Source organism: Haemorhous mexicanus, chromosome 2 (assembly GCF_027477595.1).
Source record: "Haemorhous mexicanus isolate bHaeMex1 chromosome 2, bHaeMex1.pri, whole genome shotgun sequence".
In the NCBI taxonomy this organism is placed as follows: Eukaryota; Metazoa; Chordata; class Aves; order Passeriformes; family Fringillidae; genus Haemorhous; species Haemorhous mexicanus.
Window position 1 is genome coordinate 30,365,275 of NC_082342.1, and position 26,040 is coordinate 30,391,314.

General features: G+C 40.1%; 1 protein-coding gene across 1 annotated transcript in view; it reads right to left on the reverse strand.

The window, feature by feature from the left end:
* POLQ (DNA polymerase theta) overlaps positions 1-26,040 on the reverse strand; it is a 53,280-nt gene that overhangs the window by 20,826 nt on the left and 6,414 nt on the right. Inside the window, exons 5-16 of the mRNA XM_059838099.1 lie at positions 22,163-22,271; positions 19,298-19,517; positions 17,306-17,450; positions 17,062-17,208; positions 15,035-15,247; positions 11,066-11,208; positions 9,602-9,806; positions 8,918-9,060; positions 6,354-6,547; positions 5,909-6,033; positions 4,162-4,405; positions 273-3,319 (exon numbers count right to left, since the gene is read on the reverse strand). Of these exons, the coding sequence (XP_059694082.1) occupies positions 273-3,319; positions 4,162-4,405; positions 5,909-6,033; positions 6,354-6,547; positions 8,918-9,060; positions 9,602-9,806; positions 11,066-11,208; positions 15,035-15,247; positions 17,062-17,208; positions 17,306-17,450; positions 19,298-19,517; positions 22,163-22,271 (4,935 nt within the window). The remainder of the gene's footprint in view (positions 1-272; positions 3,320-4,161; positions 4,406-5,908; positions 6,034-6,353; positions 6,548-8,917; positions 9,061-9,601; positions 9,807-11,065; positions 11,209-15,034; positions 15,248-17,061; positions 17,209-17,305; positions 17,451-19,297; positions 19,518-22,162; positions 22,272-26,040) is intronic.

Consider the following 26,040-nt stretch of genomic DNA (forward strand, 5'->3'; position numbering starts at 1 on the left):
GATTGCCCAGAGAAGTTGTGGAATCTCCTTCCCTAGAGATATTCAAAAGCTGCCTGCATGTGATCCTGTGCACCCTGCACTACATGAACCAGCTTTAGCAGGGGGGTTGGACTGGATAATGTCCAGAGGACCCTTCCAACCCCAAACACTCCATGAGTCTATTACATCAGTGATTTTCCTCCATTTTGCATATCCTTTCTTTCTCCAGCCTGCTATAAGCTGAAGATACCACATGCTGTTCACAAAATAATGCACTGGAACAGGAAACTGACCTTTTTTGAATTTGCCACCAATCGTTGATTTGGGAGACAAAAGGCACTTTGTTCTTTCACATGCCACTGAGATGGAGAATCTGCTTTTCTCCTTCCATTCTGCAACAAAAGTCTGGAAAAGTGCTCTGTCGCTTGCTACATCAATAATAGTGAAACTTTCAGCACTTAAGGGAACAAATGGAAAAACATCCTGAGATAGCTGCAGTGAAAAGCCTTGGTCTACAATAGAATTATCTTTTATCTCATCTGCCTCAATTGGGTCTAGGCACTCAAGATTGTCCTGGAATGTTTTTACCTGCTGCTCTGCATTGCCCTCACTATTCCACTGCAGCTGAATCGTCCGCCCTTCCTTCTTGCAGGTGACTTGTCCCTTTCTTGCAGATGGGAGAGAAACAGAACATTTTGGAAAAAGCTCTTTGGGAGGTGTTGGAGGAATAAACCCATTATTACTATCTGCTGCAGGACAGAATGTTCTGTTGCTTCCCTCGAGCTGAAGTGTTATGCCATGTGTTTTCTGAATATCCAAGTTTTCCATTTTGTTTTCTTTAGCCTTGAAAGAGCTTTTTAAATTCTGGCAAGTGGGCAAAGGCTCTTGCTGACAACAGTCAGATGCAAAACCTGGATCTGGCTCTTGACTAACAATAGGAGCAACTAACTCTCCTTTCAAACTGGAACTTGTTGAAGCTGTTTCAGTGCCTGAGAGGCTGGGCCATTTGTCCAACACATCCTGCAATCCTGGGCTTAGCTCAAACGAGCATTCAGTCCACACCACTGGATGGGGGTTCTTCTCAAAAGTTTGGTGGCTTCTCTGGAGCTTTTCACCTTGATCTCCTACTAAATCCTTTGGACTGGGGTCACTGTTACAAATTACTGAGTTTCTTAATCCTAACTGACCTTGAAATGTAGAAGGAATGTCTTTCAGAAAAGACGGGGAATTTCCATGGTCTAAAACTTCTGCTATTACATCTGAGGATGCTAGAGACACATCGTTACACTGTGCAGGATTCTCGTGTTCTTTCTGATTGTCACCGACATCAAATTTATTCTCGACAGGCCTTGGATTCTGCAAAACACCATCTGGAGGAAGCAAAGCCACAGGGTCCTTTCCATCAGCTTCCATGATGTGAACAGCTGAAAGGTCACTGACATTGCTGAAGCTATCATCAAACAGCAAGTTATCACTCATATTTAGGCTTGTTTCAGGGACAGGCTGGCATTCTACTTGTACAATGTGTTCCCTACCAAAATGGGAGGTTGCTTTATTCACGTCTTTAGACACACTCTCCCCTTTCACTGAATTTTGGGTCTGGTAATCTTGTAGAAAACTGTGTAGCTGTGAGTCAGTCATTGAGAAATCGCTCTCTTTAAGGCAAGGTGCAGGTTCTATTTTCTTCACTACAGGCTGTAAATTAAGGCCACCAGACTCCAAAACTTTATTACTACAGTGCTGAGTTGTGTTTTTTGTAATGTCATTTGTTGTGATAAGACTTGGGGAGCTCAGTTTCCTAACTGTTGGAGCCAGCCTTTTATCAGCATCATTCTCAGTCCATAAACTGCTTCGTTTTTCTGATATTTCCTGCTGTGGTATTGCTGCCAGCTCTGAACCTTGTATCCCCTGCTGTCCTGTGATTCCAGCTGCTCCCTCCTGTTTTATTATCATCTCAGTTTGAGTATCCAACTGGATGCTGTCTTCAAAGTCTCTAGAGTCAGAAAACAGATGAGAGGCTGGATCATTCTGAACACCATCTGCATTGCTAACACCTCTGGATTTTACTAAAGACCCTTTCAGAAAATTTCTAGGATGACTGCTGCCATTCTGCATGGTTCCAGCTTGCAACAATATTCCATTGGGCTTTTCACTCCCATTTCTGCCAGCATTCTGAATCTGAATATTGCAGATTTTCTCTTCACCAGGACAAAAATTCTTATCAATCCTCACCTCAGGACAGCTCACATCTGTTTGAGTTTTATTCTTTTTATTCTGCTTAACATCAGTTTTGTCAGTTCTCTGTGTCCCAGCACTACCAGGTATCCCTCTACTTCCTACAATACTGTGTGTCCCCACATTGGTGTGTGGAGTACCCTTCAGCATAACAGGTGCCTGAAAACCTGCTCTCCCCTTAGGCATGCCTTCATTAGTGGTGCTAGGCTCGGTAAATAACCCTTCCATTTTGTCTTTCTTCCCAATCTTAACACCCCCCATCTGTACAGAACTTGAGACTTCATGAGTTACAGAATCTGTTTCCATAAATTCCTTATTATTTTGGTTTGAAACAGAATTATCTGTAGAGATGGTGGTGCAGGAAACAGGCAGCTTTTGTATATCTATGCTAAGCTTATTTGAATCTTCAAGAAGTGACCCCTGCAGTTTTGAAGCGGTATTTTTGTTCCTAGTCCGATTTAAATGTGTATCTGTGCTTTTAATCAATCTAGAGGCTGAAGACTCTGTTCTCAATGTTGGTGTTTTTCCTTGTTCAGTAAGGATTGCTGTTCTGGAATTCATCTTGGTTTTGACCAGAGAAATTTCTTCTACGTTTTCATTTCCTCTGCACACATTGGGCCGTTTTCTAGCACTGTACACAAGATCACCCTTGCCTTCCTCTGCTCGAGCCTGTTTCCTGCCCAGGACTTCACTCTCAAATACAGAGCTTTCTGTGCTACTGCTCAGTCGCCTTTTACATCCCTTTTTAATATTTGATAAGTTTTCAATCTGGGAACCAAGGCCATTACAGTGTTGAACTCTGCAGCCTTTTTTGTTTAACACCCTTGAAGACTCAGCAGACTCCTCTCCATCTGATCTATGCAGTCTGTCTTCCAGTTCTGACTCACTGCTGATCACAGAGGAGGTATCAGTCTCGAGAAAAGACTCTGGGTTCCACTGCACTCCCAGCAGTGCCAAATCCTGCTGCAGAAGTCTCCTGGCTTCCTCCACAATGACAGAGGCTGCTTCTCTTTCAGTGAAGCCCTTCATTCCAGCCATCCAGATGCTGCGCACGGCCCGACGCTCTTCTGCTGCCTCTTCATCCTCATCCACAGCCCTACGAACACTGTGGGGAAGGTAACACATGTAACACACCCATGCACAACATAACACACATGTAACACACCCGTAACACACCCATGCACAACATAACAAACAACACAAGGAGCTGGCACTATTCTCTTCTGCTCCGATGTCAACTGTCTTCACAGCTTCCTTTACAGAAGCACTCTACTTAAAATATAATGCACTTGATGGGAAATAACTTAATTGGAAATAACTGTTTCTAAATATGAATAGATGCTGATGAAAGATATTACTGCCTGCACACCCCAAAAGCATTTCCAGATTTTTGTGTTCAAACATACCCCAGACAAGTCCCAATTCCCTACTAGGGCAAGATGCGGGTCCCAATGAATCATCCTCCATGCACTGTTTTCCAAATTAAGGAAACTTCAAGAGCATGAACCAGACAAGTATCATGGCACAGTCCAACTAGTACTTAATCAAGAAAACTTGTTACTGCACTAAGATATAAATCACAAGAGAATCCCAAAAGATAATCAGTAATAAATCGTTGAACACATGGTAAAGCTGCCCTTTAGAGGCAGCAAAAACTCACCAGAAGCACTGACAATTTACCCAGGACTAAACAGTGCATTGAGAAGAGGAATAAGAAGAACATTTTGGTGTCAAAAAGTTATTCCGTAAATACAAGGTGCTTCTATTAATTTCAGAATAATCGTGGAATGACTGTGATCAGTCGGAGAGACATAACCTACAAGTTATGTCTAATTAATATTTGACACAAAGTTCCGAAGGGTTGCCACATTTTATTGCAGGTTCCATCCTGTAACCCTTCACCTTACAAACACCTTTACCTGACTTCTGGACTTACTGATTTCTCACCTTTTAAATGGTACTGAGCTCTTCAGAGCAGCTGCCACGTCATCAGGACTGGCTTTAGCGAGGTCAGCCACGGTGACAAAGCCAGCGCTGTAAAGTGTCCTGGCACGCTGGGCATTGAGCAGAGACACCCGCACCAGGTCACACAGCTCCCTGTGCACCCCAAAAGTCAGCCTGCTCTGGAACTGAGAGAGCAGCATCTCCATGTTGTGCCAGCCCAGTCGATTACAGAAAACTGTTATCATTCCTGGAACACAAAAGTTACATTAATGTCTGAACTCCAGCTCCAGTTCTACTAAGCTGGATTCACTCCCCACCTCCCAATCTGATTCAGCACTCACTTTACATTTCTCACCTTCCATTATTTACAAAAACTAACTCATGTTTATTACAACTATGAGTAGGAGCTAGTCTTGCAGAACTCAATCTGCAATTAGCTAGTTAATCAGTGAGGCAGAAATTCTGAATGACACTGGTTTTTTTCAAAGATGCTAATATTGAAAGTTTGAAGCACATGCATATCCTGAAACAAGAGTCCTATGAAAGAATCACACTGGGAAAAAAAAAAGGCAAAGGAGAAAGTAGTGATGACAGTCATTAAGGGAAGCCACAGATTTTTGAGGAAACCCAGCACTGACATCCATAAAAGCAGACCTTGGCCTGCAGGATTTCAGTTACTGAGAGCATCATAGGAGGCAGCAAATCCTATGATAGAGGTTACAACTGCAGCCCCCAGTGCATGGAAGAAGGAAAAGAGCACAGAAAAGACAGTTTCTTATTCACAGATTGCATCTACAGGCAATGAAAACCACTGAAAGACATGGCATCCTTCACTAATTTTACAGTGATTATTGAATACAACTTTTGTCATATCTCTTAACTCTATGTCATATCAATAGTTAATTTTATTTCCCAGATTACTCCTGTGAAAACTATTAACACTGGAAATACAGAATTATGAAACTGCTACAAAGTTATTTATACTAAGAAGTTTAAAAAAAGTTATTTATATTACCAGAATTAAATTAAACTATTCTACATCAGTTGGCGTGACCTTTTCATTTTGGGGCTTTGACTCATGCTGCAGCCCACACAGAGGGTTTTGCAAGTCGAGCTAAAACTGTCTTAAAAAATGAAAACCCACTTATGGAGTAAGGAAGGATTTAGGCAACAGAAAAAAAATATCTTGGTCACTGGTGGGCTGTTACTTCTACTCCCACTCAGCTTTCTTAGGGAAGTTAAAGGTAGTGGCTGTCTGACCTCCTGTGATCTGCTGATAAATGACCAAGAAGCCACTCACTCTGTTCTGAAAACTGTAACCTCCCACCTTCTGACCAATTAATTTTACATTCAGAAGAAAGCCATGTCCCATCTTAGAGGCTCCAAACTTTACTCAGTGCCGAAAGGTATTCTTTCCTCATAGAGCAAAGCTTTAGAAGGGACTTGCACTAATTTCTATACTTAGTATTGAACAAGCTACATTCCTGCACAGCACACAGCTGATTTCCACAGACCTCAGCACACTGCACACTGCTTGATTCCCCTCAGCTGGCCCCCTTCCCACTGCACACTCTGGTTCCACAGCAGGGGCAACCACAGGTTAAGCTGTAAATCCATAAGTGGTTTCACAAGGCTGTTTGCTGTCAGTACCACACTGTGGCTATCTTTGCCCCAAATCTGGAAGGACAAAAAAAAAAAAAAAAAAACAGAGTACCCTAAGACTCCTGGGGTATTTGCTCAGACAACTTGCCTGCATAAGTGGCAGCAGATTGCTGCAAGGATTGAAGCTGACCACGACTACAGCCATATTTCTTGGTCATATCTTGTAAAGGAACCTCACTGATTAAATCCAGAAGGGCAAGGCTGGTGAAAAACCTGTCGACAAAGTACAAGAAGAAATAAAATTGTCATCTGGGGCACATGACTGTACATGGCAAAATGTGCTGTGATACATAGGACAGAACAGGTCTACACTATAGCACACAAAAGAAACAGAGAGGATGGCTTCCAAACACATCAGCACAAACATCTTGTGCCTCCAGTGTTCTCAGACCAGAGCAGACCAGGTCCAGGTTCTCTGACCTATCAATTCACTCAGAAAAAGAGCCAGTTCCTGAAAACAGACACAGAGCCTGTGCATTACAGATGTTATAGCCTCTGATCTCTGCACTTTCACACCCACATTCTGTGGCTACCTTTTGTGGATGGCCATTTGTCTGTGCTGTTTCTCTGTTTTAGCTGTGATTTTGCCCTTGACAGAGCGAGCTAGAAAGCCTTCTTCGATCCCCACCAGCTCAGCCACACGTTTCATTGAGGCTGGCAGCTTCTCCCACAGGCAGAAAAACTGGTACCAATCAATGGTGGTCCACTCCTCATACACTGGGGTGACCTAAAGAAAATAACACAATGCAAAAAACTGTTTTAGAGAAATAAACAGAACTAAACAGAGTTTTGGGTAAACAAAACTACAGCCTAGGGAATGTGGCTAGAGCATCCTACGCACGACGTAACGGCACTGAGTCACAGGCGTGGACCATGAAGAAAGTAAAAGCTCTTCTAATCCAGTTTCTTTAATACTTGTACTGATGAGATCTGACTCATATGGGTACTCCAATGATTAAACCATTTAGAATCTTTGTCAGATTATTCTTTAAATCCAAGCCACTACACAATTTTTAAGCTGTCTCTTCAATGTCCTTTAAGAAAATGAAATTTTATTCTTTTTTAAACAAAATTTACAGACATCTATCAACATTTTAAAACCATGAGTAACCACACTAACCACTGCCACAGAAACTGATAAAGCAGGAAGGACACAGAACTTGCGAGAACTTGCTGAAGCTTTCATTTACCTGGAGTTCAAAAAAATCTCCACTTTTATTAACACTAACAAAAAGCCCTCCAGAACTTTTTTTAAATGTTTTTTAGACATAAAACCAATTCTGTTAATGTTTAGTCAGCACAGAGTCAGATCCTCTGTGAGGAGACAAAATGTCTTCATACCTTTATCGATATAAAGCAAGATTAATTATTTTGAAAGAACTAAGAGTTGCTTGGCACAAATGTTAAATGGCACAGAGTACTAGATGCCTATGTGGTTGTAAATCATCCATGCTTCTTCATCTGCTGAGAAGAACAACAGTTATTAAGATGGGGGTTTATCTTTTGTTGTTTATTGGGCTTTTGTTGTGATTTGGTTTTTTTTCTTTAAAGAAATCTATTTTCCTAGTCTAGCAAATTCTTATTTGTTTTAATCAACTTCCCTAAAATACAAGGGCTTGGAATTCAGTCTAATATTTGTACATGTAAAGGATGCAAGCTTAAAAGAATTAAAAAGTATTTTAGCAGATAAACTCCCTGTAGCTCATAAGGAACACATGAAGAACAATACTTAAAAAAAATAAAAAAGTAACAAAATGAAATGAACCTTTGGCCTTGAAAAAGAACAGACTTGCAGGAAAGTGTTTTAGAGTAGCTTAACAGAAGAGAATCTCAAGAACATTTTGTTCAACAGTGTATGATTTAAAATAACCTTAGACAAGCTGCTGCAATTAAAAAGTACAGCATAAAAAACATTATGCCATCACTGCCTCTACCCCAGAACAGGAACAAATTTCACCCTTTTTTTTCTGCTTTGGACATGCAAACAGGGAAAACATTCACTGGTGCATAACACAAAGGAGTTCACTTTACCTGGCAGAAATAGAACAAAATATAATGTGGTCCTCTAAAACAGAGATATGAGTACATATGGGACAGCAGCAGAGCCAAAAAAAATCTAGCTGTATTAGCCCATAACTGGGCTATTGAAGCCACCAAGCAGAGATAGGTACCCTCAGATTCCTGCCTGCCCCTGCCTCCCAGCCCAACAAGCTTTGTAACTGCAAGCACATTCCTCTTGAAGTGAACTTTCTATGCAGACAAGACTCCCAAACTCTGCCTTTGATTTATCATCCTGGTAAAGACAATACACCTTATTCTTAAAGAAGGCTAAAGCTGACTGACAGATTTCAGCTGATGATTGCATGATGGGCCTCTGGCAGCCGTGAATCCCAAGTAGCTCAGTGTAACTCCATCTGGTTTCCTCAATAATCTTCACAAGTTCATGGCTTCCTCTCCCAGGGTCTTAAACAGCAGTGCTTAGCTTTTCAGGTCTATGTGCTCATAAATCTTGACACACTCTAGGACACTTTTCCCTTATAAGATTTATCACACTCCTTCCTTTAGCCCTGGCAGCATCACCAGGCAAATAAAATAAATCAGGGATGAATTTCACTGTAACTGAATCAAAGAAAGTCCCACCCATAGAAAGGAAGTGGTGTGGTTCTCTGAGGCTTTTTGGAAGCAAAATAGATACTAAAAGCCCAACATTTTCCTGTGCCTCCAAAAGTAATATGAAATTGAGCCTGCTGATCCCAAACACACATCCAAAAACCAATTTGTTTCATCAATTTCAAGTGCCTCAGAAAATCTACAAATATTTTATGCTCACAAGTTATCAAGTTCTGAAATCTTAGTAAGTCAAGGGTGACAAAAATGGGGTTAAATGGCACACAGCACCTGTCTGCACAATAGACGTTATGGCAACACACTCATTCTGAAGAACCTTCCATTTAGAAACTTTTCTTCATGAAGGATAAACTAAGCAAAGCACAGAAAAACTCAAACCTATGTTCATGGAGCTGCCAAGAACTTTGCATTGTGCTGTCTCCCCTTAGTTTTGGTAGTGGAAAATACAAGACACAGAACAGGAACCTACCAAATAGACAATATGCAGATCATTCTCCAGAACAAAGCTTTTCATAGCTCGCTGCAGGTCAGCAAAGATTTCCATGGCTTCAATTGGTGAAAGAGAAGAGGAAAGAGTAGCTGAGCCAAGATGTGTTGGGTGATAAACCTTTGCTGTTAAAAAAAAATATATATTACATAGAGAAACATTTAGGTGCAAGTTTATAATAATTTTCAGGTTATGCTGCATTTGAGAGACTTCTAAATTTTCACAGCTGCTTTTTCAATAAGAAATAGTGTATGTCTCCATTCTGAAGACAGAAAAACAGAAACAGCAACAGGTTTAGCCTTGCCTATGTCTAAACTAGCCTTTTTCTCTTTCTAAAGACAAAAATCACATGCTGCAGTTAATATGCACCAATCCTGTGGTAAAAGTTTGCTTTGTTTAAATATATTTTGGTAATTTTTTAGACTAGGATGCATCTGTCTTAGAGGTGATGTGCAATTGATGTGATGTGCCTTCCAAGAACATGTGCATGCAAAATATGATAAACAGGTGTAAAGATACCTTCCAGAAAGCTAGAATATACTTGTTACACAATTCTTTAAAATAAAATATAAAAAATGCAGAGAAGTCCTTACTATTAATTTACATTGAACATCTACTCAGTTAGCAAATCAAAACTGCAATCACTAGGAGGAACACCAACTTTACCTTTCACATCATTGCCAGAGTCCACAACCTGAATGAATTCATTTTCCAGCAGCCATGCCACACAAGCCTCGATAGGTCCAGCCTGTGCTTTGTCTTGCTCTTTGCTATTTTCCCACTCGCTTTCTTTCAAGCTGGATGCAAGCAGAGTGCAAGAGGCATAGGTCTGCACGTCCTCTGGAGTGTTGGCTACTCCCCCCACTATGATCTGTTGAAGAAAAATACCTGTTCATATTGCCAGAGATGCAGTAGGACAGAACATCAGATCAGAGAATCAGAGAGAGTGATCCATCATCTCAATTTTAAAGAACCATTTTCCCAGAGAGGGGAATATGAGGCAAAGCAACAAATAATTTTTAAAGACTTTCTTAGCAAGAAGTCAGTCATCTTGGGCAGAAATAAAAAGACTAAGCTATGGAAAAGAATGATTAACAAAATCTTATTTTGAAAGTGAACATACACACAGCAGCAATTTAGATTTGAGACTAGCCTGAGGCATTTTTCTTAGCCAACACTGTGAAATATTAAAGTATGTTAGAACACAAACTGCAATTTTGTGAATTCAAAAAGCAAACCATGAAAGTGGAGTTCTTGTAAGGCTCCTCAGCATACAGAAGGTTTCTCTTAATAAATATGAATGTTATACCCCACCATTGTTTTCTTGATTGAGAGTGATTTTGTTCATCTTGGATTTTGGGTTTGCTTTAAAGGAACCCCCTTCTTTTAGATAGCTCTTATGCAGAAAAATACATTTAGAAATTCCACTGGTCTGCTAAAATTCAAAATCTATGGAAGTACAACCGAATTCTAAGCATCACAAAAGTTTTTAAAAGACAGTAAAAGTATAGCAAACATTTTCTATTTAAAGAGTCTTGTATCTAATCCAAGTTCAAGCCCAAAATCAGCTTTGGAATAGGACATAAGCTCACCTATGTGAAATGAAATCCTTTTGGTCCTTTTTACTCCTATAGGAACCCTACAGAGGAGGAAGCAAATTGGGTGCCACCCCTGCTTGCTCACCAAAATGTATTCACAAAATTTCTATCGTTCTTGCGCAGAAGAGGTAGGTAAATTGAGGGGGTAAATAAGAGATCCTACAAAGTTCCACAAATGTCATTATGGCCCAATTCAGCCTACAAAGCCTCTAGGATCAGTAATTTACAAACATCCTCCAGTTAACAGTGTCAGGTCATACCTTAAGTTTAAGAATCACACTTAGTTCTGCCTGCTGCTTGAGTACATCTAAACACAATAGCAAAGCTTCTTTTAGTGTCCCAATCTGCAGCAAGCAGAGAAACATCCTAGACAAAATGCTGAATACTGAAGCAAGCAGAGCCAAATAAATGACTGACTTGACAAAGGAGGAAACACATGAAAAAGAAGTGCACAGAAAACATTTGGTGGTGTCACAGAAGAAACCATCCTACAAGGGTCCAAGCACAGTTCTAATCCCTCAGTGTCCCGTACCTCGAGTATTGCTCTTTTCATGCTAGAAGCAACACCTTCCCCTTCTCTTCTGAGCAAACAGCTGCAAACAGGCTTGAGAGATCCCTGAAGTAGAGCAGCACCTTTTGATCTCTCTGAGGGCTTGCAGACTAAAATGCTCTCACCTATTGGAGAAGAAAAACAAAACAAACACAAAACCAATTACTTTGGTACTGCATTTTAGCACTATAACAGCTGCACACAGCTCACCAAGGACATATTATTGGAATGGAAAACTGTAAGTGTTTTCAAAAAAGCTTTTTGAGTAACAAAAGAAGAGAAAAAAAAGTGCAACCTTAAACAGTGCATATGAATTGCTATGTAAGAACTGCAAAGATGCACAATACATCAGAACTAAGGCAGAGCCAGCTTCAAAGTTTCATTAGGCTAATCTGGGTCTTGTCAAGTCATCTAAGGAGATTCCACAGCCTCTCTGTTCATCTGCTTTGCTGCTGAACCACTCTTGCTTCTTGTTCTGGACTTGACTGGAATTATAATATACAGTAGCATCAATTTGAGATTTTCATTACATTAATAAACTGAAAAAAATTTTGAAAGTAAGAAGAAAACATAAAAGCTGCACAGTATTTTGACAGTTTGTATTAAGTCAACCAGCTTTCACTCCAGAAATAACTAATTCAGAAATCCAAAATTACTAATCTAAGTAATTATGCATCCTCTGAACTTTCATATATGCATTTATATACACATACATGTAAATATCCTGCATAATATATCCATTAAGGTAGGATATATTGGGATGAAAGTACATCTCAATATATCCTACCTTAAAATTCTCTGTCAGACATTGCTCAGTTAATCTCCAACTACTGAAACTCTGTGGGAGATAAAACCATCCCAGAGCCATGAAAGAAAAATGAAAATAATGGGTAAATTCCTTTAATGAGATCATAGTACTGAGGCAAGGGAGTTAGAAACTAAAAGGTGATTGATTAAGGATAGCTGTTTAATCATGTGTATTGTTTAACATTTGCTGTGCTTGCGAAGACGAGATGAGAAAATGCAAGGATATTTTGATAAGGAAGGAACTGTGTCCCAAAGCAGGAGGGAAAGAGTGCCAGACTTACAAGGCTGTTGAGATAAGAAAGGCTCCTCGGACCCCCAGAAAAGCCTAGACCAGCCTTGTGGTTTGAACTGTGACCAAGAGAGCAGGGAGCACGTGCAAGAAGACAAGGTGAGAAGCCCACCCTGAGGAAGACATTGGAAAGCTCATTTGCTTCCTCCCATGCAACCACCAGATGACCACCACAGCACTGCTCTTATTATTAATCAGAATACCAAGCAGGGCTGGGCAGGGCTAGGAAATGAATATACATGGTGTACTGCAAAACTTGATGCACATGTAACCTCTCAGGGAACAAAGAGAAGGTTAAATTCTTAGGAAAGCACGCATGTCTTTGGAGGAGTTATCCCCCACACGCCTCAGCGCTGAATAAATACACACCTACTTCACAACTTTTACAAGTCGTGGAGTTTTTCCGTGTATCAGTACAGTTTAACCATGGAAAACACAGTGGCCACATAAAGGATATTTTTATCCACAAAGCTATTAAGAAGAAACTGGATCACTGAAGACCTTAGCTAGTTGCAAGCTTTGTCATCTGGCACAGGATAAATGAACAGGGTAGGACACATATGCCTTTGACTAAGAGAAGAACACCAGTGTTGGATTAGCTGTACATTAAATATCATGACAGATTTATGATAACTTGTTAAGATTTAAATGCATGTAGTCTAGACACAAGGTAATTTTGGTAGTGGGTATCTTAGTATGATCCTAGGAATGTTAACTTAGGATAAAACTGTAGCTGTGGAAATGCTACAGTAATTAGCAAATCCAGAGGTAATGAAAACACAACTGCACTTAAATTTAATGAACAGAATAAATAAATGCAGTGTAGGCGAGTAACGAAATACAGCTTAAACATAATTACATATATTAACTACAGAATGAAATGATGTTCAGAGGATGTCTCTTTGATTTTTTTAATCCTGCCAGGTGAAAATGTTGATATCAGTTGATCACATACTTTTGACAGAACTGGGAAGTAGTTAAGATAAACTGCCTGTGAAGCACTGTTTCGTGAAAGAAAAGCTTATTTTTATTTTAGCAGTAAAGAACATCTATTCATTTTGTATTTGGGTTCTGATGTGACCTGAAATTTCCCCTGAAAACTTCCCTTTGACTCTTTCAGAGTGATGCATCTAAAAGAAAATCTAACAGAAGATGGGTATCCACTTAGCTCTACATTATCTGACAGTTTTACAAGACTTGGGGGATATTCTTTCCCAAGATGCCACTGATAATTCAAAGCTAATAATTGCAATATAGTAAACAATAAATTTTAAAAAAAGGAACTGAGCTGTTCCAATATCCATTATTGAACATTTCAGATACTAGGGGAGGTCCAGGTTAGCATCAGATAGACAAACACCAGAAGACTCTCAATATCTAGGCATAAAACTCCATTAAAACCAACAAAGGCCCTACAAAATCCTAGGCTTTGTTCAGCTTTACCTATTTCTCCTTGGGAAAACAGTACTTTTGATGAATGCAAAAAGAAACACATTTCACTCTCCAAAATTATATTTTTAAGTTTCCATCAAATCAAGAAAAATAAATTAAAAAACCAAAATGTAAGACAATCCAAAACTACAATGTTGGGAGAGGAGGAGGAATTCAACCCAACAGCATTTATCTTTTGTCTGTCAGCTAAATTTCATATCCACATAAGGCACTTTTTCCAGCTGAAGTTGCTGTCTTCCAGTCTCCCTACTCTGTGACAGAGTAGCAGCTGGCAACATAGCTTTATGTTCTCATCCAAAAGATTCTGTGGAGTGGAAAAAAATGGTACATTCATGAAGCTCATCAGCATAAAATCAACTGCTTACACATCAGAACTGTCACATCAGAACTGTCAAAAAGGGTACTAATTATTGTAACTTGAAGGAGAAAAAGAAGAAACTTCAAGGAATAATGTAATTTTACACCTGCCTGCTACAGTCAAATGAGAAAGTCTGGAAAATTTCAAAATCCAGCCTGCAGCTGCCCTTTCCTTGAACGCACAGGGAGAGCTCTCAGAGATATAGGTCGCAAAATGCTCTGTTGCTATGCTACTCAGGCAAAAATAGAAAGCTAAATGTAAGAACAGTCTGCTTACATAGGGCTCCAGCAAGCACCAATCAAACAATCAGGAGGGCAAATCCCACTTCCCACATCTGTTGAACTTCTTCTTTTCTACTGTGTTTATACCTGCATAATGTGGCTTTTTGCAATCATCCACAAAGATAAATTTTCATTGCAAATTAAAATAACAGGCAGGATTTTTTTGTTGAACATCAAGCAGTGCCACTGTATGCAAGAAGGTGCCATATTATCATATTATTGTAAACTACTGTTCATATTTCCCTGTCTCTGTCTCATTACTATTTTCAAGATCTATAAAACTGATGGTTAAGTTTAATAAATCTAAATCATAATTTCAGACAACAGAAGTTTGTCAAATTAGGGTTGTAGACTTTACATGCATTTCTTACATTTTAGGCCCATCTGATGAGAGTTTACCGCAAATTTTCTCAGTGAAACTCTAAACACTTTAGTCAGCTGACCATGGATCACAGAATTAAGGCAAATGAACAACACAGCCTTAGAAGCTAACAAGAATTCAAAGGCAAAAATAGCCTGTTCCTGAAGTAACTTACGTATAAATACCAAAGTCAGTCTCAGTCAGTGAAACAATCCCCTGGGAATTACAACTTTTACTCCATTAATACCAAACAAATTAATACCAAACAAATTCATCTTGATTAACCTAATCATACAGCCTGCAAAAGGAATTCATCATGATCAGTCCCTAATTGCCAAGTGCCGCCCTGGATTTAATCAGGTTAACACCGCTCCGACAGAATGTCAATAAAGACTCTGCTTACCCTCTGTGTCCACCCCTTTCCTGCCAGCCCTTCCAGCCATCTGCTTGTAGGTGAGGATGTCCAGCAGCCTGCCCCCGAAGGTGGGCGTGCGGATGATGACGCGGCGCGCGGGCAGGTTCACTCCCGAGGACAGCGTGGAGGTGGCGGCCAGCACTCGGATCAGGCCCTGCCGAAAGGCTCCCTCAATGATGTCCCGCTCGTCGAAAGTCAGACCTGGGGAGACGTGGCTTTTAGTGACCCTTGTGATGGTGAGACTGAATGGAAGAGCTGAAAATATTGCTGGCCGGCAAGGGAAGAGCAGACGTAATGAACATTCACCAGTCAGCGTTAGGAACCAGACTTGCAGCACTACTTCAGTGAACTTCTGACCAGTAAGTGAAGCAGAATTTCACCATTAAGTTTTTATTATTCAACTGACAGTGATATACTAGCTTTCCTAAGGTGCTTGTACACATTGTGGCAAGATGAACTACTTACTCCATATTTACAAGCAATGCAAGTAAATATATGAAGAAATAAAATAAAAAATGAGAAAACAGTAGGGAAATAGGATTTACTCATCTGCCATCCTGACCCTGGATTGCTTCATTATTTTCATTACATATCTAGTATGCATCTTTCTACATTACCTTCAGGGCTCCAGGCCAATTTTATAAGAAATACAGATTCCATAAGCATTTGGAATTATTCCTCCTACATAATCAATGCCATAGCTACTGTTTTCTCTCCCAGTCAGTTGATTCTTTCCGTGAATCAACAGATGACATGCTCTATTACCTACCTAAGTAAGAAATAAAAAATCCAAGCAGAAGTATTCACAACACATGCTCCTTTCATTTTTATTTTTATTGTTATACTGCCTCTATTTACTAATTTATTTCAATATTAAACTGAGGAAAATTTCTCTGAAATACTCTGGCAGCTTTAGGAACAACTTGAAAATGCTGGAGCTGCAAATCATTGAAGTTTTCAGCCATTTCACAAAGAAAGGATCAGGCAAGTTGTATTCTAGAAGTTGCTGTTATCCAACTGTCCTGGTTTAGGGCAAATTTGGGAGAAAGCCTCCAAAAGAGGGTCCCTCCAGAAAGCAAACCCACTCGGCCCCTCCACCCAACCGGTTTGGGAAGGATTCCTGGGAGAGAGGTGGAAAAAACCTGTTTATTTAACAAGCACAGCACCCCCCAGCACACAAAATGAACAACACAAGATGACAAAACTCCCTCACCGCTCTGAAAAAGATGACAAATTCAGAAAGTCTCTCTTGGGTCGCTCTGTTATCAGTCCCTCCGGAGCTGGGAATGGCTGCTGCAGCCACAAAGTGAAAACTCTCAGTGTTTCCCAGGTCCCAGTCCAGAGCAGACTCGAGTAGTTCCAAGAAAAGGGAAAGAAAGACAGTCCAGGGAAAATTCAGACTGCCTAGCTAAACTAACTAAAACAAGCAAAAGCAAGAGCAAAAGTGAAAGCAACAGCAAAGCAGAAGCAAGAGCAAAAGCAAAAGCAACAGCAAAGAGCAAGAGCAAAAGCGAAAGCAAGAGCAAAGAGCAAGAGCAAAAGCGAAAGCAAGAGCAAAGAGCAAAAGCAAAAGCAAGAGCAAAGAGCAAGAGCGAAAGCAAGAGCAAAGAGCAAAAGCAGCACTATGGACTGCCCCGTCTGTGTCCCGCCGACTGTGGGGGAGTGAGCAGGATGAAAACAAAACAAAACTTTGCTTTTCAGAGCCAGTCTTGAAGGCACAGAACATAACATCCAGCATAAACAGAACACGTGACTGGGGATACAAGCATCATAATGTCACCGTAGGACACCAACACAACACAGAGAAGATGTAGCAAAACAATTTGTGAATTAAAGTCTTCAGCCACAAAACACGAATTTCAAATTTGCCTGTAACTGTGGGATTCTTAAAGCTTATTTAATTATAAGCTACAAAATGCTTAAAAAAGCAACTGGTAAATTGCTGATACCTGCAAGAAAAAGAACCCATATGACTTAACCATTACTGAATTCAAGACCAAGATATTCAGGAATACCTGCATGATGAAATGCCACTCCCCATGGCAAAGTACGCTGGAGCACAGAGTCCAGGCCTGAAATCGAACGCTTTAACTGATCCAGGACCTCATCAATCCCTTCTCTGTTCACAACAACTGGGGCAAGGGCTGAGTTTTTTGCAGAACCTTGAGAAAGAAAGTATTTTTATAGTTCCTACTAAAATTAATTTTCATTAAAGACACTGTGCATACTTTAGTCTTCTATTAAGTACTTTTCTCTTACCCTCAGTTTGTTGCAAACCATAGAACTCCCTGGCAATGATATCTGCCAGCTTCTCACACCAGCTCTTGGATGGACAGAAGAGCAGGACTGAATGGCCACCACAAACAGTCTCATAACACAGGCTCACAATATGGTCTTCGTCTCCCTGAATTGAGATAAAATATTTTCAGTGCACTCTCAGATTGAATGAGGTCTGTAAATGCTGTCCTTCTTCTGTATCCCAGTAGGAACCTTCTACTTCCAGCAGAAAGAGAAGAAAACATAGAATATGGAGGACTGTTATCTCAGTTTCTGTCTTGCTTAATGAAGTCCAAGCACTAGTATGACAACGTTGTTGAGGGCAGTTCTAGACCTACCCATGAATACATGCAATGTTTTACATCTTGCTTTCAGAAATCTCTTTCTGAATGAATGCCACACAGTGCACAAATAAATCACTGCAACCTCCACATCATGGCTAACAGTGGAGGGGAAGAGCCCCGAAGGAAAGCCCCTCTACTTAAACTAGGGAACATTTGTTAACTTGGATGTCTGAACTAAAAGTGTGGCATGTAGCAGTCTAAGCATCCCCAGTAAGAGGCACTCAACAAGCACTGCTGACCAAAGACTGCAGGTGTTCGGAGCACAGTGGAAGGCTTTTAGGGATACTTATATAGATGTTCATGCAAAAACCTGCTGTTTACAGCTTGCTTTTTTGGTTTTAAGATCTTTAGAAAGTCCCTGCAATTGATCTGTTATGCTTGGTTATGCCAGATTCTCTTGCAGCAAGCAGGCCAAAGGAGGAAGAGAAAAATGTAGGCGTACAGCAAGAAATAAAAAGCACTAACATGCAAATGAAAACAGGGGAGCAATGGCAGGAATTTCTCCACCAGGAATCAGCCAAATCCAGCTGAAGTGGTGAAGCCATCAAGTTCCCTTTTATTGGTCCAGTCTGAGGCACAGAAGTCTGAAGGTCCAGTGATAGATTTCAAGACCGAGATTCCCCAGTCTTATAAAATAAGCCAACTCCTTTAAACCATCGAGTCATAAGCCTAGTTTAGTTCTTTCTCTTGCTTAATTTAGTAACTATCCAAAGCAGCTGTCTCAAAAATATCCAAATGCAACATCACCTTCTGAATATGACCACATAAAACAAATGCTCTAGTGAAAAACATTTCCTTTTGTTTCCAGGATACTTTTTCTTTGCTGTGACACCATGCTGCTGACAAGAGAATGTCTGTGCACAGCAAGAATGGAGTGCAAAACTTTCCAAAATATTCCTGCCATTCAGCCCATACTGCCCAACTACTACACTAGTATTATACAGAGCAGTTAAATCAACTGGAGAGAGAATTTACCCTTCAAAGACTCCACAGGAAAGGACCTACAAGTAGAGAGCTCAAACTTCCCACTTGTACCCATCTGGTTCTTTGAAATCATCATAGTATGTTACCCCTAACTTTCTGTATCCTTTTCAAGCATGCAAAAGGACTAACCACTGAAAACAGATTCAGAAGAATTGTAATGGAGATCTGCCTTCTAATCAGTGTCAAAATTAGATCATTTAGCAGTTTAACATAAGCAGGTTCAATACCAGATTTTAATACAAATACTTTCTCCCAATTATGAGTGCAAATTCCTTGGCCTAAGCAGGAAATACTTACCTGTATTTGTGAAAAGGAAGTAGATTCCAGACACAAGATAGAGTTGTGGGTAAAGGGAGACTCAAACTCTTTATACCTGTCAAGTACTCAGAAACAACATAACTGCAAATTCAACATTGTCTACAAGTCAGATTCAAGAATCTTCAATACCTTCCTGAGTCTGTATTTTGGGGTTTTTTTGTTTAAGGCAGGAGAAGACAAAAATACCAATTTTATTCTCAGTTTGAGCATGAATCTATGAAGTAAACAACAAAGTTGTGAATGTCATCTATTTTAACCAGGAGCTGTCTCTTTAACTTTAGCACTATGAAAGGCATTATTTCAAAGGCACTGCTCAGAGTTTTGTTACCTTCACTTGCAGCTTGGGCTGGAATTCTCGCACTAAATTCATGGAGGAGTCATATATGTTGCTGCCAATTTTCACCCACTCCTTGAGGGGCACAGGGCGGAAATCTGTACAGTAGAGCTCTGCATCTAACCATGAGGCCACGAGCCCCAGGTTAGGGAGGGTAGCACTCATGCCTACTATCTGTATCCCACCAAAACCAGGACTGGTGCTCTTTGTGTGTCTGGAAGTGGTTAAAAGAAAATGCAAGTTAGTGACAACACAAGCTACTGTTCTGGAAAATGGAATTCAGATAAAACCAGTTCAATCTAATTCCTTCCAGCCTCTCAAGTGCAAAGCTAATTTTTCAACTTCTTGACAAAGAAAGAAGCCATATGCTACTCTTAGAAAACAGGTCAGGTTATGCACTGATAACAAGATAATTCAGCTTTTAATCAATTTGAACCTAAACCTTTACCTTTTTTAGGTTGCCAACAGCTATAAATTGACTGCATATTTGCAGAGACTGAAAAGAAATACAAAGATCAACTAGTTCCTTGCCACTAACAAAAACGTGGAAATAAAGGAATGGCTCAATCTCCACTGCAATCTTTCTAAGCTTAAATACCTTAATTAAAACACTTCTATTTGCTTCCATTTCAGGACAAATAATATGAGACTAATGTCTTCCTAGATCTGAGAACCAAAACCCTAAGAACAGCAAAGAAGCAAGTAGCTTCTGTTCCTAAAATGCTGAACAGCAGCTTTTACTAAAGACAGTGAGAAGTAATGGACTCCTAACAAACCTGACAACACAAACTGTTAATTTAGATACCCAAATTTAGATTCTAATTCAGGCTTTTACATCCACACAATAGGGTTTTTTTATGCTTCTAAGCTTGTGTTTGAAAAGTACTCATTTGCATTGCACTGAGCCACAAATCGAGACTTTAAAAAACAAAAAGATCTGACAAATCACTATGAGCTCAGAAATAACCTGAATCTTCTTAGAAGACCCTGGTAATCCTGGCAAAGACAAGACAGAGAAAACAAGATTATCCAGAAGCTGAGTATAAAAGGCCAGTCACTGATGAGACAGAAATAAGGACATTGAGGAGAGGCATACTCTCTGTTATCCAAACTCTTTTAGCATTTGCTAATACAGCTTCACCATCAAGGTTACAGATTTTTGTCCCTGCAGCAACTCTGGACCTTTTCCTCCTTAAGGCAACTATCAACCTCTAAGGCTTAAGAAAAGTTCTAGCTCTACAGCACATTATGTGACTAAGGAGGAGAAAAATCTGCTGCAGAATTTTGGCTGAGTCTGGAAAAGCCTCGTGGAGAAGCATGGACACCCACACAGGCAGTGGCCATTTGAGAACATTTTCTTGCTGTGAAGACACAGCTTGTACTTCAGTGGGACAGGCACTGATCACTCTGATAACTGGCCAGACTGGACAGTGTTCAAAGACTTTATATAAGCTCATTAAATCACAGAGGGGAAAAAAATAACCCAAAACACAGACTTAGAAGGACATTTGAGAGAAAATGTGCTCTTCAGCTCCAGGAATCCAGTGGATTCCAAAATCATATTAGCTGCCGCTTCCTTCCTGTCAGGAAGTGGTACAGGGTACCACTGTCACCTTGATCCTGGCAGAGAGATAGAGAATCTGGGTCCTAGCATGCCTGCTGAGTGAAGGCTAAGACACTGTGTCTTCCCAGGAACATTCCTTGATGCACCTGTAGTTTTTTCCCCTGGCAAGTGTTTTCTCCTTCCTGCTTCCTCAATGCAAGGGAGTAAAGCAGAGAGTGAGCCTGCACCTGTGCTACAGCTACCTGATAAACCAAGAGAAAAGGAGTGGCAAAGTCACTCACACTTCTCTAAAGTGTACTGGCTTCCAGGATTTATGGGGAGAATATGAGAAGTCAGATGTCATTAGACCAAGAACACTGCTGGCTCCTGGAAATCATGGTGGGCAATATTGGGTGAAATGTCCAGTGGAGAGACAGTGCAGAAATAGCAGCTCCCCCAGCACTAAATAGATGGTCTCTGCTGAGCCCAGCACTGCTACGACTCAAGACAAGAAGCAGCAGAGAAAACTGGCAAAATTTGACTTTTTGAGCTAAGGAAACAGTTGATTTTGACTCTTCTCTCAGCACCACCAATAAAGATTAAGAAGGTTACTCCACCTCCTCCATTTCCTTTTTTCTGCATTTGGGCACTATGGAGAGGCTGGACAGTTTGGTGCTGAGGCTCTAGATACTGTATTCTTAAAAGCTTCTAGAGGTCTTCTCAAACATCTTATCTTTTCCCCACAGTCAAATTAATTCTGCTAAAGACAAAAAAACATGCAACCACTAGGCTATCACATGTTATAAGCAAAAGCAGAGCTCACCCTGAGCAGTGCTAACCAAGCAGACTGCTGACATATCCCCTAAGCCTTCTGATCAATTCACCATGCACAAGTTAACAGTCTGCCCACTCTTCCATCACACCAGAGCATTCCAGTAGGATAATTACACCACTCCATGAAGCACTGAAAAATTAGGCAGGGCAAATCTGCTAGCAAAACTGTTTTTAAAAAAAATCCAAAGTTAAAAAAAAAAAAAAAGGCTAAAGAAGTAAATGAAAGCTTCAGCCTTACTTCTTTTCCTGAGAGGATAAATCCCATGGTAGCACACAAACTGAAAACTATGTGGAAAAGAGGGTTCAACTACAATACAAGGCTCCTGAAAAGTGCTGTGATGAGATCTTAATAAACAAAATAGTCTAGGTCATGGCTCTCATAAAAACCTTGGAGCTAACCCAAGTTTCCATTCACACAGAGAACAAATATTTAGAGTCATCAATTATTTAGCATTAAAAGACAAACATCTCAGTCTACTCACCTTTTTGCTACCTTCTCTGTAACATATCTCACTTTGGTCAGGAGGAGTTCCAGCAGATATCCTCGGTGAGAGTCTCCCAGCATGTGCAACTCATCCACAACCACCACTCCTGATAAAGAACAGCACTCAGGTCATATCTGACAAACCTCGAAACTAAGAGCAAATAGCCTCGATCCTTTCCCATTCCACATGATGAACTGAAATTTATATTCACAAATCCATCTATGCTTACCAACACCACGATGGCTTCCTTCTGTCACTGGGAGAGACAAATCATGACTGATGTCATGGCATTTCATACCCACCACAACCACACATACACACAATCAGCTTTTAAATAATAAAAATAAATAGGTTGAGTTGTTAGTTTAGACACCACACAAAACAGTATTGCAGCATATATACTGTAACCTCCTTGCAAGTAAAAACCCTCAGGCTTCAGAGTATCTGGAAAGGAAAATTCCAGCACCCAGATGAGCTAGTAAAAAATTTTGTTGACATCACTGTCTTAGTTAAAAACATCATTTTTTTTGTAATGCAATTGTGTCAGAAAAAAACAAGAGCAGATGTAATTACACTGGCAGAGTTTGCTTCCTATTAAATTGCTCTTCATTAACCAAACCTGAACAAGCTCTACTATTTAGCTTTGGCTTTCTAATGAAAAAAAAATCCTTCTGTGACAGTTTTGTTGCCCTCCTACCTCCTGCAAATGACATTTTAATCTATTAACCACCTCCATCAAATTTTTAAGGTGTAGAAATATCTAAAAGACTAATGTCTACAAAGGCTTCTGAATATCAGCAACTGGAGACAACAGACCAGACTAGAGTGTTCCCTGAGGAGAAAACACAGAGCCACTACTACTCAGGCACCCAGTGCACCTCCTGCACACATCCTAGCAGCAGCATGTACCCTTTCTGGACAGCTGACAGGGTCCCAGGGAGATGGAGTAGGATAAAGGAAGGTTAAACAAAAAAAAGCAGGGCACAGAGGACACCACACTTCATTAACTCTGCTGCTGTAGAATTTTTTTCCTCCCTGGTGCAGCTATGTAATATCTTTCTGGTACGGCTAAAATAGCAGGAGCTTAAGGGCAAATGTGACCTTACATTATCTGTCTCAATGCTATTTTTCCTTCTCTTTTTTTTTTCTCTCCTTCCTACATATGTTCCTTCTCTCTCCGTCTGTTTTCTCCCTCCTTCTCTTTCAAGCCACTTAAGTTAGAAAAGAGTGCTGCACTGCTTCATCAGCCTCTTTTACAAACTCCCACCCATCCAGCTCCTCTGTCTTCCTCTACTTCCTCTATTCTGTGCTCACTTGTAAATAATGGCAGTTCATTGGTCACCAAATACATATTTGCTCAGCTACCAGAAAAAGCTTCTTCCTGCTTCCCCATACAACAATCTGCCTGAATTCTTCCACAGCTGAGACAGGACAGTTTAATCAGATACCTACCAAAGTAAAATCCATGCAAGTCACTTCAAACCTTCATCATACCACATAGGTACTGAAAATGAGGCTACACTGAGTCTGCTGTTTCTGTCTGCAAATTAGGCGTATCCCTAGAAGACAGCAGAAAAAAACCTACTAGAAAGTACCTGAGAGATACCAGACATGTTTACTGTAGAATAACTAGGTTGTTTTAATTCCCATCCTGTTTAAAACTAAAAAGTTTTGAATGAAAAGCAGGAAGGACTTGATTTGTTTTTTTAATATAATTCAACTAGTAACATTTTAATTTCAAGTTTAAATTAAGAAACAAATATCACAACAGCACATTACAAATCCATTCCCAGCTGACACAATGAGAAAGCAGCAGATTCTTCTCTAATCATTTTCCTAAAAATTTCTTTAGCATCAGTGTCAAGAGGCTGAACAAGAGGAATATCATCTCCCGTGTACCTGGATGTTCTAAACTGACACCTTTTATAATAATTAGCAACACAACATTGCTTTTAACTGCTTCAAGCAGCAAAGAGAGCTCTGGCAGGCAGAGGATTTGAGTTTTCTCAACGATTTCCAAAGGCAACGTGAGCTATCAGCATGGGGTTGACATCAGTAAAAGGAACAGCTCAAGCCTGAGATGGAATCCAGCCAGGATTGCAGTCATCTCCCAATAACTCATCTCAAAAGATAAAACACCCTTGTTACCAACTGGTCTAAATTTAGAATTAATTAGAAGACAAGGTACAATCTTGCAGTTTCAGACAAGCTTCCTTTGGGTGACAGCTAAACTGGCATTTTCAGTTCAATATACCCATGTTTTACAGCTTCTATGAAAATTTACCTCCAAACAGAAAACTTGTCCATTTCCTACATAACGATGACTTTTTAAAGTCAAATTTAATTTTAAAATTAATGCCAGAGAAGCACATAAAGAAAAAAATAAGCATTTTACCCTATTTCTGTTACACGGCCATGTTTGGGCATAAGGGAAATGGAGGTTTGCTGCGCAAGTATTTTCAAATGGTGATAGAAAAACATGATGCTTTAAGGAGAAATTGGTATTGAGAACACATCTCCAAATTCAAATCTTGTAGTCCCTTGGCTGCTTATATTTAAATGACTCCTCTCAATACATTAATCTTTGAAAGTACAACAACATGTAGGGATGAAATGGAGGTTCCAACCACAGGGATTTGGTCTATCTCTAGCTTCTGAAAGATTTTATCATTAAATAATACATTTTAATATTCTGAGTATGCTTCCAAGGCACACAAGCCAACAGAACGTTGCTCATCCTGACCCCACTGTCGTCCTTGTGGGGGCAGTACAGCTTGTACAGTGTGATGACATAGGATCACACTAACCCTAGCTTAAACAGGCAAAAAAACCTTCAACCAAGTAGCCATATATTGAAATAAATAACAGGTTTTCTTCCAAGTGAAGGGATGAAGATATACATTCAAGAATTGAGCTGGACTGCAGGAGCCTTCATTTGAATGAGTTTAAAATGCTGCACAACAGTCACCCACTCATCTTCCAGCCCACTGGCAGTCTCTAAAGCATTCATGGTGATTCAGCCCCTATAGATCCAGGTGTGAATGTGTTATCCCATGATCTCACACTGTGAAAAACCTATAAGGTTTTATTTCCCATTTTCTCTCTAAAAAGCTCTTCTGGTACACAATGCAGCAGAATATGATGATACCAGATGCACACAGAACAGCAGTTTCAAAGGTGGAGGTCTCAGAGCAGTTCGATCCTCATCTATTTTTATATTCTTAAAATAGCACCCAGCTATGTTACAGAGTGAAGATGGGAAGGATTACTGTGTAAAACATAACTGGGTATAGCTTTGTGGAGCAGAGAAAAAAAAGAGAATAACAAACTTCTGACTGGATTAGGAAAGCACGTCTCTCTCGAGTGTACATGGAAACATTGGGCTTCTTCAGCTTTTATCTTATCCCCAATACTTAATGAATGCTTTCATTATCTAGTGGCAATCAGGGCCACAGTGACCCAGAAGCCAATGTTACAAGGACAGAGGGTTTTTGAGCAAACAAGACAGAAATGAATGGCACAGCCCTCCCAGTCAAAATGCCTACCCAGAGGAGCACTATGTATTCATTCTGCTTATCTGGATCCAGATGAGCACAGAATGTAATTCCTTCTCTTCCTCAAGCTAAATGAAGACAGATCTTAGATTCCACAATCTCTGTCTAAAACAAATGAACATAACACATTCCTGAACTCAAATATATCTCAGAACTTTAATTCAGTTTTATTAATTAGAGAACAGTTCCAAGCAATGGGAATCACTGCTAAATGCAGCTTGCCATCCATTTGAGACAAACTAAAGCCTGCAGCTTCTACCTACTCATTCCAGCTGCTGAGCTACAGTGCTGCCTGTCCTCCTAAATCCAAATTAGAGGTGC